The 18,844-nt window shown below is 49.5% G+C and overlaps 8 protein-coding genes across 8 annotated transcripts; 5 read left to right on the top strand and 3 right to left on the bottom strand.

Moving 5' to 3' along the window:
* Positions 1-2,588: 2,588 nt before the first annotated feature.
* Positions 2,589-4,435, top strand: M406DRAFT_74669 (uncharacterized protein; the record flags this gene model as incomplete). Its single annotated transcript, XM_040925759.1, has 3 exons — positions 2,589-3,016; positions 3,092-4,366; positions 4,433-4,435. Coding segments are annotated over 3 exons (1,706 nt in total), but the record flags the coding sequence as incomplete, so codon positions are not given.
* Positions 4,436-6,714: 2,279 nt separating this feature from the next.
* On the bottom strand, positions 6,715-7,498 carry M406DRAFT_333782 (uncharacterized protein; the record flags this gene model as incomplete). The annotated part of the gene is made up of 2 exons (XM_040920873.1): positions 6,715-7,321; positions 7,392-7,498. 2 exons carry the CDS (start codon positions 7,496-7,498, stop codon positions 6,715-6,717), a joined length of 714 nt encoding a protein of 237 aa, XP_040772708.1.
* A 1,938-nt stretch (positions 7,499-9,436) lies between these two features.
* On the bottom strand, positions 9,437-10,307 carry M406DRAFT_295411 (uncharacterized protein; the record flags this gene model as incomplete). Its single annotated transcript, XM_040919191.1, has 2 exons — positions 9,437-9,863; positions 9,936-10,307. The coding sequence occupies 2 exons, from the start codon at positions 10,305-10,307 to the stop codon at positions 9,507-9,509; spliced, it is 729 nt and encodes a 242-aa protein (XP_040772707.1). The 3' UTR covers positions 9,437-9,506.
* A 1,730-nt stretch (positions 10,308-12,037) lies between these two features.
* On the top strand, positions 12,038-12,577 carry M406DRAFT_265997 (uncharacterized protein; the record flags this gene model as incomplete). Its single annotated transcript, XM_040917777.1, has 1 exon — positions 12,038-12,577. A coding segment is annotated over one exon (540 nt), but the record flags the coding sequence as incomplete, so codon positions are not given.
* A 466-nt stretch (positions 12,578-13,043) lies between these two features.
* On the top strand, positions 13,044-13,705 carry M406DRAFT_295410 (acyl-CoA N-acyltransferase; the record flags this gene model as incomplete). Its single annotated transcript, XM_040919190.1, has 1 exon — positions 13,044-13,705. Exon 1 carries the CDS (start codon positions 13,100-13,102, stop codon positions 13,703-13,705), a length of 606 nt encoding a protein of 201 aa, XP_040772705.1. The 5' UTR covers positions 13,044-13,099.
* A 362-nt stretch (positions 13,706-14,067) lies between these two features.
* Positions 14,068-14,964, bottom strand: M406DRAFT_266288 (uncharacterized protein; the record flags this gene model as incomplete). The annotated part of the gene is made up of 3 exons (XM_040917792.1): positions 14,068-14,361; positions 14,423-14,565; positions 14,640-14,964. The coding sequence occupies 3 exons, from the start codon at positions 14,962-14,964 to the stop codon at positions 14,068-14,070; spliced, it is 762 nt and encodes a 253-aa protein (XP_040772704.1).
* A 1,561-nt stretch (positions 14,965-16,525) lies between these two features.
* On the top strand, positions 16,526-16,993 carry M406DRAFT_266067 (uncharacterized protein; the record flags this gene model as incomplete). The annotated part of the gene is made up of 1 exon (XM_040917783.1): positions 16,526-16,993. A coding segment is annotated over one exon (468 nt), but the record flags the coding sequence as incomplete, so codon positions are not given.
* Positions 16,994-18,098: 1,105 nt separating this feature from the next.
* On the top strand, positions 18,099-18,671 carry M406DRAFT_342457 (uncharacterized protein; the record flags this gene model as incomplete). The annotated part of the gene is made up of 3 exons (XM_040921775.1): positions 18,099-18,147; positions 18,208-18,281; positions 18,321-18,671. 3 exons carry the CDS (start codon positions 18,099-18,101, stop codon positions 18,669-18,671), a joined length of 474 nt encoding a protein of 157 aa, XP_040772702.1.
* Between the last annotated feature and the right edge of the window lie 173 nt (positions 18,672-18,844).

Genomic DNA, 18,844 nt, shown 5'->3' with positions numbered 1-18,844 from the left:
TGTATGAACTCTCAGGCTCTAGGACGAATGTGCTTTCGTCTCAAGTCAAGAGTCTTCTTTAAGACCATGACTTGTGGGGGGGGGGGGGGGGGAATCACTAGCGAAACAAGCAACCAGCAGCTCAACTGACCAGTTCGTACCTGGCACGGAACCACATCCATATACCACATGCGCCACTGCTCGAAGCTCTCTTGAGATATTCATCGCCAAGAAGGATATGAGAGATGATACAGATCTTGAGCGAAATGTAGGTTCTACCAAGACTTGAGCACACGCACAACAAATGGATTGGAATACACTTGATGTATCCTTTGAACTCGACGAGTCTTGGTCCACTTCGAAGTGGTGGGCCTGAAATGGCTCCTCTGCCATTCAGAACTCGATCGAGATTGGATACTTCGTACCTAATGATTAGACACGTACAAATAGACAACGCATCAGACACGATAGAGCCAGGCATTTTCCACAATAATATGGTAAAAGGGACAAGGGTTGATTTGAGCACACCCATTCTCTTCGGTGCTAGGTTTGCTAATTAACCATCATCCTTCACAGGATGCCTTCAGTACACTACTTTTGCCAGCCTGTGAGAACAGAGATATCATCTTCCTCATATTCATTGGGACCTCTGAACATCCTCTGCACAAGGATATCGCCTTCATCTTTGTCAGTCACTTGGATGGTTCCATCCTAAGAAGTAGGTAAGTACGACTTCATCCATCATGTTGCAGGCTGCCTTAAGATGGGAATCTCGAGCCTTGACTGCCCCTTCAAGTACCTCCTGGATTTTCTCTCTTATCTCGTTCATGACCGATGCCAACTCCAGGTGGCCGTGCCAAGATTTCCACTCCGGCAAGCGACAATGTTTGTCACGGGACTCCGAATCTGGCACATGGTTCAGACCCATTATGAAGCCCAGAGTGCCTTCCTTCTTTTTGTTCTTTTCAGGCTGCTCAAAAACACGCAAAACATGCTTCAAGTATGTCACACTGAGCGTTCAGCTTGAGACTGACATCCGCTACACATGTCCATGACGTGGATAGCAGGACTGCTTGTTCCTAACTTAGTCATATTTGAAGTCGAGCTTGAAATTAAGCCTAAATTCAGTCTCTCCACGATACCGAACTGCTCAATTGTGTCAACTACTCCCTACCTAGGTACGCCAACAGGAGATATTTCACTGCTTTGGCTTCGAGTTTCTCCACCGCCTAAACATTGTCCGGATTCAAAATAAAATCGTAGTAATGAGAGAAGTCATCCACCGCAAACAAGGTCGAGTCCTCAACGGACAAAACTTGAGCAAGCTTCTCAACGAAGACCTTCAGCGGCTTCTCCGCAGACAGCCTTCCGGCTTCTAGTATCACTTGCCCTGACCTAGACCCTCGCAAATGCGCCGCGCAAATGTAATTACGTCCACTCTTCCCAACGCATGGATCCTCACACCACCAAGGCTCGGAAAAAACGGCTTAAGCTCGAGTTTAGCTCCATCACCACATCATACAGGTCCAACCAGCCGTTTGAACCACACTATTACTATCTGCACGATAACGCCAAGAATCCTGTGACAGACATCGTTCGGGACAAGCTCATGCACTGCCTCCCCCGTCGGCTCTCGTGCTCAGCACAGGAACGCCTGTACCGTAGCAAGGAGTTCGGGGACGGAAAACCACCCGCTGAGGTCTCGCCACTGGTAGACAATCTCGTCCGGCTCCTCATTTTCCTGATCACTGTCGCTGTCCTGGTGCCGCCGATGTGTATCACCCGGTAAACCCCTCGCCAACTAAGAGCCTGATCACTTCGTCTGTATGTATGATTGTGTTTGCTTGTGCGCTGTCCTTTGCGATGAAGACATCTGACGTTGATATTTTGGTGGCGACTGCGACTTATTCTGCAGTTTTGGTTGTGCTTATTGGGACGAGCTCTGTGTCTTTCAGCTCATACTGCCTAGTTTTCGGAGAGAGGACTATTAACTCAGCAAATTTTATAACATACGGTTAGTCTTATCCTTGATGCTATTCGGGTGAGGGCTCTCTCCAAGCAAGAGCTTGCCCATTAAGAAGGTCACAGGAACAAAACAATATTAGAAGCAGGCAGCACCTAGATGAAATCACTAAGGCTATCAGGAGCTAGTTGTCATCTGTTCATGAAAATGAGACAGACTTGGCCAACCCTGAGAGGGCTTGAGGCTAATAGTATAATTATATATTCACTTACATTCGATGACTCAAACGCGCCAAAATTTTGGCTGCATCTGTTGACAGGCTGTGCCACTTCGCGCGCCCACGTCTAAATGAGGGTTGTATGCAGCTCACTTGCAAACACAGCCACGGTAACTGCTACTGTTGGTAGCGCTAATGGCGGCTGACTTGCATACTTAAGTAAGCAGTAGGATTGGATCGTCGTTTTGCCAGTGCTGTCAGATTTATGCCCCTCTTTCCGTCTTCGAATGCCAAATGGCAACTTACCACTCCTGCGCGCTTCTAACTCAAAAATTGAACGGCCACGCTGCTCAACTTGACGGCATAAGCGTGACATAATTACACGGCACCATTTCAACTGCTACTGGATCTGGCATATACGTGCACAGCATGTCAGGCATGGAGCCACTGGTGGCCTTGGGCCTGGTGTGCAACATCCTGCAACTCATTGAAGTCGGTCGCGACACAATCGACCTCGCCAAGACTGTGTATCAAGGTAAATCACCGGACAAGGCACTCGATGGGAAGGCAGCGGCCCTAGAGTCAATATCACAAGAGGTTAAAACGTGCATGCGCCCTGCCAAATGCTCGAAGCTCGAAGAGCAGCTGCTTGGCGCTGTCGACAAGTGCTTCTCCGCCGCACGAGATCTGAGGGAAGAGATTCGTTTCTTGGTCGGCAACGCGAAGCAGGGAACCCTTGCTTCTACTCTGAAGGTCGTGGCCAAGACGAACTGGCGTCGACGACGCTTGGAAAGGTTGCAGACAACCTTGGATGGTACAGAGAAGTTGATGCAGACTGGTCTACTTGCCCAGATATGGTAAGACGTTATGCTTGCACTCGTCATTAGTCTCGTTTCACCTCACTGACTCTAAATACCCTTTATTTTATACAGGTCGAGCACACACGCAGCCGAGCTGAACCTAAGCAACGTCAAGAGAGACCTGCGTTCATTCGTCGAGGAGTACCAGAGAGGAAATCATAATACCGACCAGCTAGTTTCCAGAGAAGCTCTGATTACGAGGGAACACACCTCCACTACATCCAAATTTACGAACACAGCTATTCAAAACGCCCAGCAGACTTTAGACGGACTGGCTCTCAAGGCAGACATTCAGATGAATGACGTCAAGCGCGAGCGTCTGCTCCAAAGTCTGAAATACCCAGGATTTAACGAGCGCCGAAATCAAGTAACGGAAGCATACAAGAACACTTTTGAGTGGGTCTTTGTGGGTGATGGAGATGAGTCCGAATCCGACAGCAGTGAATCTGAAGAAGTTATTTCGGATTCGGATGATGAAAGTTACAGCACAGGTGCTTCATCAGAGGAGATGCAGGCCGATCTCACAAGCTTACCGGCGATCAAGTGGGACAGCTTTTCGAACTGGCTACGTTCTACCGACAACATGTATTGGATCATTGGAAAGCCTGGCTCGGGGAAAACGACATTCATGAAATACATTATGGGACACAAGAAAACGCGAGAATATCTCAGCATCTGGTCCCCAGAGCCATTGATTATCTCACACTACTTCTGGCGTCCAGGCACCGCTATGCAGCAAAACATCAAAGGCTTACTCTGCTCACTGCTATACCAGCTGTTACAGAACAGCGATGCGGCCCTTCAACATGTGTTCTCGCATGTCCCTGGGTCAGAAACCAAGGATGCAGATACAGACTGGTCTCGTTCTGAACTCGGCTCTATTATAATGCGAGTCATCAAGTCTTATCACCGTCCAATGTGTATTTTTCTTGACGGGCTCGATGAACTGGATCCCCAGGATGGGCCTGCACAGTTGATTGACTTGGTTGAGCAAATATCCGAGAGCAGGAACACAAAAACCTGCGTCGCTAGCCGACCGGAGCCCCTGCTAAAAAGACGGCTGGCTGCTCATCCCCAGCTTCGGCTCCAGGATCTCACTCATAACGATCTGACACAGTATGCCAAAGATCATATTCAGTTTCCAGCGGACTTTGTTGATAACAAGCAGGAAGACGACGGGTCCCTAGACGAACCTGAATTGATTGCTTCACTCGTGAGCAAGGCCGAAGGCGTTTTCTTATGGCTAGTCCTTGCCGTCAGGAACATCAACAGGGGCTTCGAGTACGGAGACAACATGGCCACTATCCGGGAAAGAATCGGACATTTACCAGGAGATCTCAAGAAAATGTACGTGGATATGTGGAACAGATCCTGCCAAGACGAACCGCAACGATATCGTCGGACTGCTGCACTCTATCTTCGGCTGCTACAGCTAAATCAAGACGGAAGATACGTATCCGTCCTCCGCCTTCAGGACTTGAGCTTACTCCGTATGATGTTCGCTTCAAATTCTTTGGCGGACCCAATCTTGGGTGCCATCGACAAGCCTCAGAACTTAGTCTCGGAAAACATCCTGCTGCAGAAGTGCAGGGAAGTCGAAAGAACACTTGTTGCTTATTGTTTCGGGCTTGTTGAGATCTCCCCCAAAGACTCTGCTCGCGATGTCCTTTGGAGCTGGTATGGGACTAAATATGACAGACTATTGCCTTTCAGCACCAAATACATACGGTTCATCCATAGAACTGCTCGGGACTTCCTTCTGGATACAGTTGAGGGTAAGGAGATAAGGAGCTACGACTCGAGTTCAGACATGTCTCTCCTTGTTCGACTGTTCCGGGCAGATTTGGCAGAGGGTCAGCTCTATTGTATGAAACACACCGGAAGGTCAATCCTGGATCAAGAAGTGCTGGGACTGCGTGTGTCGCCCGAAATTCGTGGCGGCATCAACGATGTGCTTTCGGCAGAGTGGTTCCGAACCCTCGACTATTGGAAGAAGCGCTGCGACTCAGGTCGGCTCGTCACTGGAAATACCTCTTACGCACGAATCTGTGGTGGATCGAATTTTCTTAAGACCGTTGCCGAATTTTGTGGGAAGGACTACCTTCTTCATCGAGTCGAAGGGCAGAAAGTCAGCAACGATGGGAAATCCGAGATTCTCCTCAATGCTTGTTACTTCGTCGGTAAATATGGAACACCCCTGGCCGAGCAGCTGGAATCGATCAAATTCCTGCTGAAAGAGGGTGCTGACCCCAATTGGCGTGGAAGCCTATTTTCACCAGCAAGGTGGATTCGGCAGTACGCCCAAGTCGAGACACCATTCGCATGTTATTTGGCGAACGTGATGCAAGTGGCATGGAACCTTAATCCAGGACCGCAAAAGCTTGCGAACATGTTGGGCACTGTCTATGTTTTCGTCTTCAGCGGTGCGCGACTCGACGATATGGTCCCCCTCAATTTCAGCACAACCTATGAAGGTCATTCTCGCTCGGCTACGAGAATGTTCGTTAATTCCCGATTTTCCATTCGGAAAGATTTCTCCACTTATGATTCTGCCCTGCTTGCTTGTGTCCCAGCACACACAGTCGTGGACATGCTCCTGTCTATCGTGCATCACAGGTACCCGCGGTTCAGCGAAGAGACGGGATGTGGAGCCATCCCAGAGTCTCTTGCCGGTATACCGGCCAAGGGGTGCAACAACAGGACTATTCGTGTGCTAGGCAAAGTTAACTTCATGAGTTACGAGAGAGAGCCAGAATGGTTTGAAGCCGCAAGAGAGCAACTGGACCACATCGGCAATGATTTGAGGGACGAGTTGGAAGAAATCATTGTATCTTGGACTCAGTACGATCCTTTATGGGATGAAAAAGACCACGCAGAAAGGGAGAAAGACGTAAGACTTTTGCAGCACGTGCCCTGGGTCTCGAAATCGAGGGATCTGATTGGGATCTGCGAGCGGTTGGAGGAGTTGGGGTTTCTCACTAATATGGATAGAATCTGCGAGCTGCATGATGTAGAGACCTGGGCCAAGATCAATCGGCAGTGCTAGGAGAGCCTCGGTAGCATAACCTTGAATTGCCTAGATGGATGTAAATAAGAGTGCAGTCAGAAACAGCAATGTGCGACTTGACTGTGGGGTAGCTATAGCACAATTGTGAATCAGGATTAACACGTTACATCTATTTTGTTTTCCAAGCTCAATACTGTCCAGATATGCAATAACACTCTCCGAGTAGTTATGGCATAATCTATATAGTGAAATTGTTTGTATTGGCCCGGCACCACTACCCTTGGTTGATAAGTGATACTCATACGGTAACTCCCGGACTTGGCTTGAGCGCAACGAACACCAAACTTTGTAATGTAGCATTTAAAGTAATATTGAATGGAAAGGGTCGCCATCTTAAGTTTCAAGCCTGTAATTAGCATGGTCGGCGATCAACAGCACCCGAATGGCAATTTTAGCGGCTCAGTGTCATCCAAGGCATGTTGTGGCATTTTGATAGAGCTGTTTGAGGAGCTGAAATATAAGATAATCAAATGGATCGAGTATACAAGGAATGACTTTCCTAATGGTATTGAATCTGGAGGTCATCGTATTCCCAGTCATCTATACCAATAACGAAATTGACAACTGAATTATAGTATGGTCAGCATGAAAAGGACAGGTTCCGGTCTTAACAGGCCCTCATCACAATTTACTGCTCAGTCTGATCCGCACGCTTCTCCTTGTTGACGCTCGCCCAAACATAAGCCGGGGCCTCCTCCTCACGCTTATCCTTGTTGACACTGGCCCAGACATAGGCCGGTGCCTCCTCCTCGCGCTTCTCCTTGTTGACACTAGCCCAGACGTAGGCAGGCGCCTCCTCCTCACGCTTCTCCTTGTTGACACTGGCCCAGACATAGGCCGGTGCCTCCTCCTCACGCTTCTCCTTATTAACGCTCGCCCAGACATAAGCCGGGGCCTCCTCCTCGCGCTTCTCCTTGTTCACACTGGCCCAGACGTAGGCAGGTGCCTCCTCCTCGCGCTTCTCCTTATTAACGCTGGCCCAGACGTAGGCAGGTGCCTCCTCCTCACGCTTCTCCTTGTTAACACTAGCCCAGACGTAGGCGGGAGCAGCCTCCTCGCGCTTGTCCTTGTTGACACTGGCCCAGACGTAGGCGGGTGCATCCTCCTCACGCTTCTCCTTATTAACGCTAGCCCAGACGTAGGCCGGAGCCTCCTCCTCGCGCTTCTCCTTGTTCACACTAGCCCAGACGTAGGCGGGAGCAGCCTCCTCGCGCTTGTCCTTGTTGACGCTGGCCCTATTGAAGGTAAAGAGTGATTGTCAGAGAGTTGCGTAATTACTGACAAAGTTACGAAATAAGGACATACCAAACATAGGCTGGGGCATCCTCTTCACGCTTCTGGACATCGATAGCAGCACCGGCCACCAGAGCAGGCAGCAGCATACCGCCAATGGTAATGAGAGTGGTCTTCATTTTCACTGATTGGAAAAGTCGTGGTCTAGGTATTTCAAAAGGTCAGCATAGCTCATGGAGTTTGGGTTTGTATCTGGGTTATAACTCACGAGACTAGAAACGTGCAGTTTGGAGCTGAGCAGAGAGGCTTGAGCAAGAGAATTCGATTCGAGATGCTGAGAAGAGTGTTGATGTGGGTTGTTAGCGAGAGAGATGTTTTGGACAGCAATGAACGCGCTCTTTATACCTTTTCTCGGCATGAAGCTGATTTCCTTTGTTGCCATCTGCCCTGAGTCTTCACCTAGGATACAATCCTCCACAGGAGACAGCCGTCATGATCCCTCTCGTATTCTCCATGGACACAATCGCGCACGGTCACCACGACTCAGTGACGCTGCTGTCGTGAGTCTTACACAAATTACCGTGCAGCTATCTTCGAAACATTCTACTTCGCTCTACAAGGAGGAGGCGCCCATCTGCCTGTTTGGGCAAGGACGATATGCTGACCGGTGGTGGGTCCGAAATTACCGTCGTTATCATCCAAGTGGCCCAATCGTTCAAAGCCAGACGACGCGTGGGATCAAATTCCATATCTAACCACCTATTCAAGTCGGACGGATCGTGAAGATCTTGCCTAGATCAAAGCCAGAACGTCAACTGCAATGTGGATCGGGGACCTTCCCTCAATTTACAGCTGACCTGTACTTGAAGCGGTGTGTTGGTTTGACATGGTCCATGATTAGACGGAGCGCATTAGAACTCCAATATTGTTCTCAGCGTGCACGTCAAGACAGTGATTGATTCATGGTTATCCTTGACCTCAGTGACTATTCCTTGGACTTATCGCCGACGTCGCTATTCAGGACTCGCCGTAGCCCACTAATATAAGCTTTGGCTAACAGCCGATCCGGCCATGCAGCGCTCACCGTGGTCAATTGATACAAGCTTTTGCAAAACTGAGTAGCGTAGGATCGATTCGTCAGAAGAACTGAACTCCAGGGCTGTGAAGATCATTCCACATCAGCGTACCAGGCCCAGCCCCAGAGTTGTCCGCAAAGCCGGCACCAAAGCTCGAGCGCATGCTATCAAATCAGCACTAAGTCGCATCGGTATACAGAATGGTTGAGTAGCCAGCTGCGCTACGAAGCTGATTTTCCAATTAATAAAAAAAAGGGGAACCGGGGGGGGGGGCTGAGGATGGGAGTTCATGTGTAGAGGTCGCAAGTTCTGAAAAGTGAGTTCAAGGCAGCAATAATGCATACTTCAGCCGCATGCAAGCACTGTGAGATCAAGTGGAGAGCCCCATACTAAAAAACCTGTGCACACCCATCTACCGGGGCCCAAATCCTATTACGGTACATGCCCTCGCTTGCGTAGCTCTTGAGCCTCTGTAAAAGACGACTAGTGAAGAAATCCCGAGTAATCGGTACCCAGTACGGTGGGGAAGGGCCGGGGGCGTAGGATCTCAAGCTGGGCATCGCTAGGGGTCTTGGTACGATTCATAGGATTCAGGAAATCTTCCTCTGCAGATCGCAGTCGGCATCCGTCACGCCCAGGTGGACCACGTGGCTCCATTCACACCCTTAGAACCCACGGCTTGAGTATCAGCGACCCCCTGCGGGGGGCGCAGCAGCCAAGCGATTACGAGACCGGTGCGGCATTTTGGATATGATAGTCTGGGGAATTGCAAGGACTCCACTTGTCAGAGAAACCGTCAAAGTGGAGCCATTGACAGATAATACTCCTTCAGTGAATCGAAAAGTACTGTCGTATTGCATCGCTCGTCAGCATCTAATCTTTCTACCAAGGTGCCAAGCCTTGTCATCGAGTATACTGGCACAGGGTAATTTGGTAATGTTAAGCTTTATGCTAGATCATGCAAGATCTACGCATGTCATTCAGACAACATTCATGAACCGCGTTTCCTATGGTTGTGTTATTTTTGATAGTAGAAAAAAACAGAGTGAAAAGCAATTTCTCGAAGTTCAAGAGACTCTACGAAACACTATCCCCAGTGACAAGTAAATAACTAATATAGCGGATTCTTCCTCGTGAAGATATTGAGCCCAAGCTTTCTGCCCTCTGTAACAGGCATCCCAGCATGCCAAACTCCAGGATGTCCTGTGCCGTTGGAATAATAATTCTCCCAGAAGACTGCATTGCCAGGAATGGGCTTGAAGCCCACCCCTCCAGCGCCGCTGTTGTCGTGACAATCAATGAGACCACACCAGCCAGACGGGAAACGGCCTTCGTAATGAGGGAATTGAGTGGCTCCGCCCTTGCACTGCCCAATGTTGTCGCGCTCCGTCTCCTCCGGTCTACCAGAGTCACAGGAAAGATAGACGAAGATGGTAGAGTGCCGAGGGTTGTCCATGCCAGCGAACCACTAGTTTCGCATGAAAACGATTAATGCTAAGCTGGGTGAGATCAGGATGAGGATGAGACTGATTTAACTCACATCAAAGTGCGGCCGGAAGTGGTCCCCAACTTCATACTTAACAACCTGAATATCCTCAAGATGCTTGACTGACATGAAGCCTTGAAAGTCGACAGATCGCTTCTCAATACAGCGTACCACAGGGTCGTCCGGGAGGACAGCTGACATGGAAGAGCGGATCTCATAGTCGTAGGCCATCAGTTGATGTCCTTTGGACACAGGCGACTGCTGGTAGTATGGATCTGCCGTGGCAATGAGGTACTCGATTTCTGGCTGAGACAGATAGTCCTCGAGGTACATAATGACAGGGTCCGATGAAAATATCTTGGTCTTGAACCGGTGATCGGGACAAGACTCCGCGTATTGAGCCCGCAGCTGGTCATGCTTGCTCATAGAGCCAGGCTGAAGGAACTGTCCAGACTGAACACTTGGTATAATGGTTGTTGTTGCATTGTTGAAATCATCGGTTCCCGTGCTCAACGGAACGGACAAATGCTTGCTTCCCCATTTCAACAGGACAGGAACCACACAAGAGACAATGAATAGAGGCCCCAAAGATCTGAGGTTGCTAGGAGACTTGGGAGCTTCAGCTTTGGCGGCCATGTTCTCGAAGATCTTGGATGGTTCGTTAGAGAGATTAGGAATGATGAGGTGGTCCCAAGATTGAGCAAAGGCCGCGACAGCTATCAGAAAGGGATATCGGCTTTTTCAAAAACAGGAGGAAGCCTCCCGATCTTCAACACCATATTCCAAGTCCAGTCTTACCAGACAGACTAGGTAATTCATTCCACTTTTTCCTTCTTTGTCTTTCCCGTAAGGTCAGGGTAGGACCAGCCTCATGGGCAGTGCATAGGATCAGCTCCTAAAAGCCCAGCTACTGTGTTACTGCAAAAGATAACACGGTGGTGCACAGACACTAACCTGCAACCATTGCGTTGCTTTGATTGGCTGCACTGTTTCGCTGCAGCTTCTTGCTATTAATTACTCGGTATATAGGGAAAAAGCCTAAGTTGTCCATGATTCAGCAGCAGGATGCGAGGGATCACTGAACTCTGTAGCAAAAGGGGCACGAGCAGGGAAACATGGGTTTCTTGAGGCTCCTCTGTTTGATCCCAGTCAGAACGATGATACCTGGGCACTATGGGTAACCGAGTGCACGTCTGCTCTTGTCTAGGTGGGTCCAATCCTTCACCTTGCAAAAGTGGCAACTAGTCCATTAATGGTAATTACAATAGCACCATTAAGCTTCAGGATGCTCTCAGATGTTTTCTGTTGTAGGGACAGGGATGCAAAGACTACAATATGCCCCCTTCTATCTGTATCCACACCAACATTAGGTCTGCCTGTGTACGTCGCCAGGATTTCTTAAGACATCAGGGTACATGGTCAAGTGACCATGATTACAATCCATCCTAAGCTTGCAAAGTCAAATCCAAAGGGACCGCGGTGTGTGTTCCCGGCGGTGAAGTGCTACTCTAGACTAAATTACCCAGTCGCAAAGTGACGAGTCATGGAACTAGGTTCTGGCAGGCAAAGTCGGAATCATCACGAGGCGTAATCGTGAGTGATGAAGAGTTTGATGAAGAGAACTTGTTGCGCCACGATAAGGAGCAGATCGTAGAACATTTGAATGCGAAGCTCGTCCGTGCGTGCTTGAGTGCATAACTTATCAAGAGCATTTGCACTCGTTGGTCTTCATCATCTCGCTGCTAATCACTGTGCAGTGCTCTTCCACCCCCAACCATTTTTCCTTCTTTTCTATCTCTCGTTACAGGACGCGGTCATGAGTCGAGAAAGTCTTTCTTCCCAAAGCTCTTTGACCATGGATGAGGCCAATCATTATCTTCTCGAGAAAGATGAACCTTCCTCCGCCGTCTCTATGGCGACACTGAGGAAACGGACGTCTTGGATCAGTCGTGGCTGTTTGATGCTGTGCTTCAACATCATACTTCTTATTTCTGCATTGACAGTTTGGGCGCACGCGCATAAGCTGTTAGAGAACTTCAGCTGTGATTCTGGGCCAAGACAGGACCACTTCGAACCAGATTGTAAGTTTCCCATAGACCAAAATTCTTGGTTACGATCCTGTCGAGACAAAAGCTCAAACTGTATCATCAGTGGTATATGACTCGCTAGTCACGTTCCAACCACACAAGTTCTACGGCGGGCCGCCATCGAATGAGACAAACGAGATGTGGACGCGTCTCTCACCTCCTGGCGACGGCATCGTCGAGTTGCCAAACGAGTTCACCGCTCATCTCCCGGCCTCATTGCCCAGCCCACACAACCCATCCACGCACAAAGTGTATGGTGTCTCCATGTTTCACCAACTGCATTGCCTCAACTTCCTACGATTCGCCTATTACCCTGATTCCGTGGAGGGCATGCAGCCATGGGAGGTCGTTGCGCATCGCGACCACTGTCTGGACTTTATTCGACAGGCTATCATGTGCAATGGAGACTCAACGTTTGAGCCGCTGACTGCTGTTGGCATCAACGGAATGGGCGCGATACACCAGTGCCGCAATTTTGAGAGGATTTTCAGCTGGGCATACGACCATCGGTCAGACAAAGTCAATGGCTCTGGGTATAAGGGCGGAGTGGTCACGCATACACCGGGTCACAGAAACTCCTTCGGCGACGGCATGGAGGATGACAAGTGAGCAGACTGGAATTCGTGGACGGGTGAGATAAGAGAACGTCTGGTAATATAAGAATAGAAGCCTCCAGTATTACCAGTGGGAACCTTCGATTTCCTCTGTCCTTTTCCCGTTCTTTTCCTCTTTGCTTGTAATTTTGTGTTTCCAGGAAAAAGGAGGGTGGCTGGTGTTGCCACGTTTCTTAGATATCACGACCTCCAAATCATGTACAAACAGAAAAGAAAGCGAGTGCAACCCTTGGTCCTCCATCGGCTGAAACCAGATCAGATCCACTTCAAATACCTAAGCACAGCACAACCTGGCGTCCTTGCTAAATACATAATGACACCTAATCCTCGATTACACATATGCAATTAAGCAATATCCATAATAACTGGGTCCCATGAGTATTTAGGATCTCAGCAGCAGCTGAAGAACTCGCATTCCTCTACAACTTAGATACGAAATACCTTGTTCCCAAGAAATTGAAGCACAAATACACTTTCGCAACAACGGGAAAGGCTTGCTTTGCTTTACACATTGATTATGTCGGACCCCAACTTTTTCATCGAGTCGGAAAGGCTCTATCTCTCGTACCTCCTCCCCGATAACGACGCTCACTGCGATTTCCTCGTCAAGCTCTGGAATACACCTGAGTTCATCGCATCCATCGGCGGGAAACCAACATCTGTCACGACCCGCGAGGCCGCACGTCAGCAGCTGGCAGGACGTTTTCAAGCAGAGCATGCTCGCAACGGCTACGGCACCTATCTTGTCGGTCTCAAACCCGAGACGGCCGCTGTGGCTCCTCCTGCTGGCGGGACCCCCATCGGCACTGTCTCCTTGATGCGAGGCGAACCGCCAAACTGCTACACGGCGCCTGATATTGGATTCGCTATCCTCCCCGAGTACATGCGACGCGGCCTTGCGACCGAGGCTGCTCAGACACTTATGGATTACGTCGAGCGCGAGAAGGGCGTGAAGGATGTCCTCGGGCTATGCGACCCTAATAATGAGGGTTCCAAGGCAGTATTCCGCAGGCTGGGTTTCGAGGACCGCGGTCAGAAAGTTTTGAAGATTTTTGGCGGTATAACTGGACAAGCATTTGCGAAGCCTGGAATGGACCAGGATCTGGGAGTATACGGCCTGTAGACTCGTTCTATGAAAGCATCGAACAGAAGGTTATTTTTTTTTCAGTCCAAATTCAATTAGAAAATACAAATTTCAACACAATTGGGCCCAAGTATCGTTATTGTAATCGAACATCATCTGGATTGATCGGGCCTGAACAGATCCCAAAATCTCAGAGTGTTGGGAATTCTTTGCATCAAATGTTGATCGAAAATTTGCGTACACGGTATCAACAATGGATTTACTTGAATTGACATGTTTAGTTACGAAAGCTTCTATAATGCCCCGCTAATTATCCCCTAGGTTGCTCAACTTCATGACCTTCGACCAATTTCTCGGTCATTAGGCTTTGGCAAGAGCACACTTGTCAACTGGCAATGACTCTACGCATTTTGCCAAGTCAAGTTATACTTGGCCTCTTGCTCGATTTGAAATTGCCACAGGAGGTCAATATCAATACAATCGTGCTCAACACCCCACCCAGTCACCGAGGTTGCGTGCCCTTTGCCGACGTTAATTGGGCTGTTTCCCTCGATGATGAGATCGCCACCACAAGAGATGCCTTGACGCAGGTATTCGAAGCAGTGTTCAACGTGTACTTTCCACATGAAAGCCTGCGGGTCCGCAGAAGTGTCGACACGGTTCCTTTCCTGGTAGTACTGGAACCTGATCATATTCTACAATTTACTCATTAGCTGCGAGTTCCTTGTGAACGATGCGTCGTGGAGAATCACAGACCAGACAGTGCAACTGATGAAGAAGCGATATGACGTAGAAGTCCTGAGGTTTGGGATCCGGCGTATTGGGGTGGTCATAGGGCGCCACAATACCCTCGCCTAAACCCCACTGAGCAGGATTCTCGAGCCAGACAGCATCGTGACCTAGATTACACAAGTTTGTGTCTTGTTAATGCTCGTTCTTGGCTCAACTGTAGGTGGCGGTATGATCGACTCACCAGCGACGAGCTTGTCCCACATGACCTCGGCCTCTGGTGTTCCGCCAACATATCTTTCGTCCAGCTGGAATACTTTCTTGACTGGTTTGAAGACATCCTTCGGGATGGGGGAGTTTGTGTAAACGTGAAGGGGCCCTTCTGTTGAAGGCGTAGCCCGATACCAGCCCGTTGCAGTTGCCAGCCAGCCCAAAGACAAGATGGCAATGACCACTGTCTTCCAGCTCTCTACAAGGCGCTTTCGAGCCCTTGGAGGCTCTCCGACGGGCTGGTCCCCTTCAAGATCTGCTGAAGAGATTGGCTGATATTTCGTGTCTGCCTGGGCCATTCTGATTCTTGCCTATTGTTGTGTGTAGATTGAAGCACAGTGAGTTGGTTGGATGAATACCGTTACTGACGCACCATTGACGCGTAGTTTGAACAATGGGACAAGTGAAGGTGATTGTGAAGACCATCGACCGTATCAGCCTAATTGAGCTGGGAGGGCTTTGGAAATCCTCGTGCACCACGATGATACCACATGACTTGTAAACTTCGAAGGCCCATTCCGCTCCAGTCCACTCCATTAGGATTCCTGACTATCTATGAATGTCGATCACAACCCGAGGCCATTGAAGTTCCGGTCTGGCGTTCGAACGAACCAGGGTGATGATGGAACCCCACTCGACTGCGACAACCTAAAATTCAAAGCGAGTCAAAAGAAAAGGGTCCCCACTCGACATCAGGCAGACAACTCCTACTAAACTACTTTTCAAGTGGAGGCGCCCAGGTAGTGAATCCAACGGCCGGGCCGCAGAAGGATCTAGTCCTCAGGATCAAATACCGATGATCACAACCATCGTGCATATGCACTTATAGGATAATTCGAAACCCCAGTCTTCAGCCAATCAATAGGATCATATTATAGTTTCGGAGCGGTGAATGACCCTTGAAGACCTTAATTCCTTGGTACTATGATGTCGGTGCGGGCGAGCACCCAGCCGAGCGGAAGTTTATTGAGATCCATGCGATAGCACTGTGTACTTAGCGTACCTGCATGATGGCATCGTGCATGTAAGGCTGTAGACAACCCTGACCGACTATTTCACCAACTCGACCATGGCCTCGCTTGCTGTGCCTTGATGAGTGGGTAACGCCTCGCTAATAAGCTCAAGCTGCATGAGTCGGCTGTCAAGGTATCAAAATCCCACATCAACCGGGAAATAAGGACCCAGGCATAGTGGTAGCCAGGGTTGGTGAACGGTTGAAGGCGGCAAAGGAGCTGGTCCAAGTTCATGAAGACATGAGCACTCAAGCACGTAAGTACGTGAAATGATTTTCTGGTAATTCCAACAGCAAGCCTTCGCTGCTTTTCTGTTTGTGAGTCGTCCAGGACATCTGCTGCACACCTTTTCTCCTTCTCGTCATTCCTTCAAACTCAAGGCTTTCACCATAGCACTTGTGAAGGCAGTAGCATCGTCATGGAGACGGCCAGCGTGAACAAAGCCGAGTATGACCCAGTGCCATTACGAGCCTCAGAAGAAAATGATTCTCCTATGGACGCGCCGCTTCTGTCTAGCGCTGGTCCTAGAAGATCTATGAGAGCTGTCGTCCTCACTGTGGTCTCGGCATTAGGAGTTGGTCTCGTCTTTGGCTATCTTTGCGGCAGATTCACTCTTAAAAATGGGCCGAGCCTGGAAGACTTCGGCATCAAGTCCAACACCCCGCTTCCTATGTCGATATTTACGAACAGAAGAAATGTTCCCTTTATACCGTATCGCGAATACATGGGTCCGTCCAAGGAAACAGCTGCGAGGTGGGCGAGTCTTACGAGAGGTGAGAATATGTAGTGAAGCCCTGTAAAATCGCGGTACTTATAAGAACTAACAAATCAATGCACCAACACAGCTTCAGACTCAATCTACGTACCAAGACCAGTATCGTATGGCCTCCAAGATCCTGGTATTCATGCGCCGTTCTTCATTTTCAACGAACCCCCTGCATCAGCAGCCCAGGATCTCGAAAATCTCAACAACTTTTATGTGCTGAACAACCTGCACGAGTTGCACTGCGTGCACATGATCCGCATGAGATACAACTCTCTGGTCTACGACGCAGAGAACACGCAACCCCTTGCCGATACACCCATCGACAGAGATTGGATCGACCACTTGGAACACTGCTTTGAGTATCTTCGGCTGAGCATTACGTGTGGCGATTTCATGACACTAGAGAGTGACTCGCCACCAGGAAGTCCAAGGGAGTACTGGGAGGATGGGCTGAGTTGGGGCGTGGTGCACAGCTGCATAGATTGGGATGGTTTGATGGAATTTCAGGAGCATCAGGTTGCTCAATACAACCAAACATGGAAGGCTTAAGAGAAGGCACTGGGAATCAGAGTAGGACGCCTTATTTAATTTCGTACCTTTATTGAACTCTCAATCAAATCGACTGACTTCACAATGCTTCAATTCCATAATTTCTTCGAGTGAGCATTTCCTTTATCCAGAATTCTGAAATCGAAAGATGTATTCCCATCTTGAGTCGGCGCCTGGGACCGCCATTTTGGCGCTGACTGCTGTAAATTCTAGTGTCTTATAAGGGCTTTGTGGAATCGTTTACCGCCCTTCACCTATTCCAACCCGACAGAACAAAATCATCATGGCACTATTTAGCGACTCGTGAGACTAGTTGATTCCCTTCGGTCCATCGTATAGCTGAATACATTGAATGCTGATGTGTTGCAAGGCTCTGTGGAAGCAACTTTTCCTTTCTGAGACGGTACACTCACCTTCTCCGACCAATGTTGTTGCGGCTGAATGATGCACTCAGTCTAGATATTGAGTGACGTTCGAGCTGAGCAGCGGAGTATATACCTGTGTAGGATGACTTGTGAGACCAGATGAGCACACCTGCAACATCCCTGAGCGGAGCAAACTTCCCATTTGCGACAGAGTCATCAAGCCACGCATAGCATCTCCCACTTTTCCATGTCGACTAAATGTGGCCTCGCGCATATTAGTATAGAGTGGGCTCGTGAGACCAGCAGAGCGCTACTGTACCTATTCCGCCCTCTTCCAAACGTCGCGCGGCACAAAACACGTCCAATAGGAGTACTTGACCACCACACCTTGCGCTCCCGTCGCCGAGAGGGAGAATGGTCTTGATGTGCCGCCCCCAGACGCCACATGAACGTTGCCCTGCATCGGCAGTGTCAGGATGGAGAAGCAAATGCTATGTGAGATGTTCTCAGGTGTGTTCTTAGTTTCGGTACTATTTCCAATGGGCATGTAGACTCGGCGATCGATGATGTCAGTTCTTACCTGAAAATGTATGCCTCAACTAGTAGTGGTACATGTGCGAGTCGTCGTCCGTCGGAGCAGACTAGTAATCAACTATTAAGTATATTACCTCCCTAACTTCGTCGCAACCGAGTCAATTATGAATGAGACGACCCACAGTATAAAGTGCTCCAACGGGAAAATGGCCTCCTACAACTCATCCGTCGGTCTTGGACAAGCTAAACTCCTGCGTAAGTAAGAAGACCTTCACCGGATTTCGTGGCACAGGTTAACACAGACATGCCGCACAGCTGTCACGGGCGGCTTCGCCCTACCCTTCACCGTCTATCTCCTGTGGCTGTCTGCCCGCTGTGTATGGATCCGGGTCCGCGACAAGCACTGGATCGGCGACGACTCCTCAAAGAACAGCAGCGACGCCTTCAGCGGGGGAGCGAGGGCGGCTAAGAAGACCGAGCAGTCCAATGGGTACAACGATCTCCAAGTCGCGACGCGCGCGCACGCCAATTTTGTCGAGAACGTGCCTCTGGCGCTCGTCCTTGCCGGCACGGCTGAGCTAAACGGGGCAAACCGCACTGCCCTCTCCGTGGTCCTGGGAGGGCTCTTCATATTACGCGTGCTGCATGCCGAGCTCGGGCTGTTCAGGCCCGGGTCGATGTCCGTCGGGAGACCTCTTGGATATTTTGGTACCTGTGCCCTGTTGGGGGGGTTGGCTTGGTATAATGCTTGTTTGGTTGGGGATTATTGGGGGCCCTGATTAATGGTGTGAGGTTGTAGGAGCTCTTAACTTTAAGAGCTTGTTGCATGGTAATTTTCCGGGCTTGTTGTGTCATGACAAGCATGGAGGATCGACCTGATTGTGTGCTTTAAAAGATGGCCGTTACCAGTGCCTGCAGAAGATTGTGGATGCCATATAGCTGAAGGTGTTAC

Source organism: Cryphonectria parasitica (genome assembly GCF_011745365.1).
Source record: "Cryphonectria parasitica EP155 unplaced genomic scaffold M406scaffold_8, whole genome shotgun sequence".
NCBI classification, from domain to species: Eukaryota; Fungi; Ascomycota; class Sordariomycetes; order Diaporthales; family Cryphonectriaceae; genus Cryphonectria; species Cryphonectria parasitica.
The sequence above is the reverse complement of the archived record's forward strand: the minus strand, read 5'-3'. Positions and strand labels throughout refer to the sequence as shown.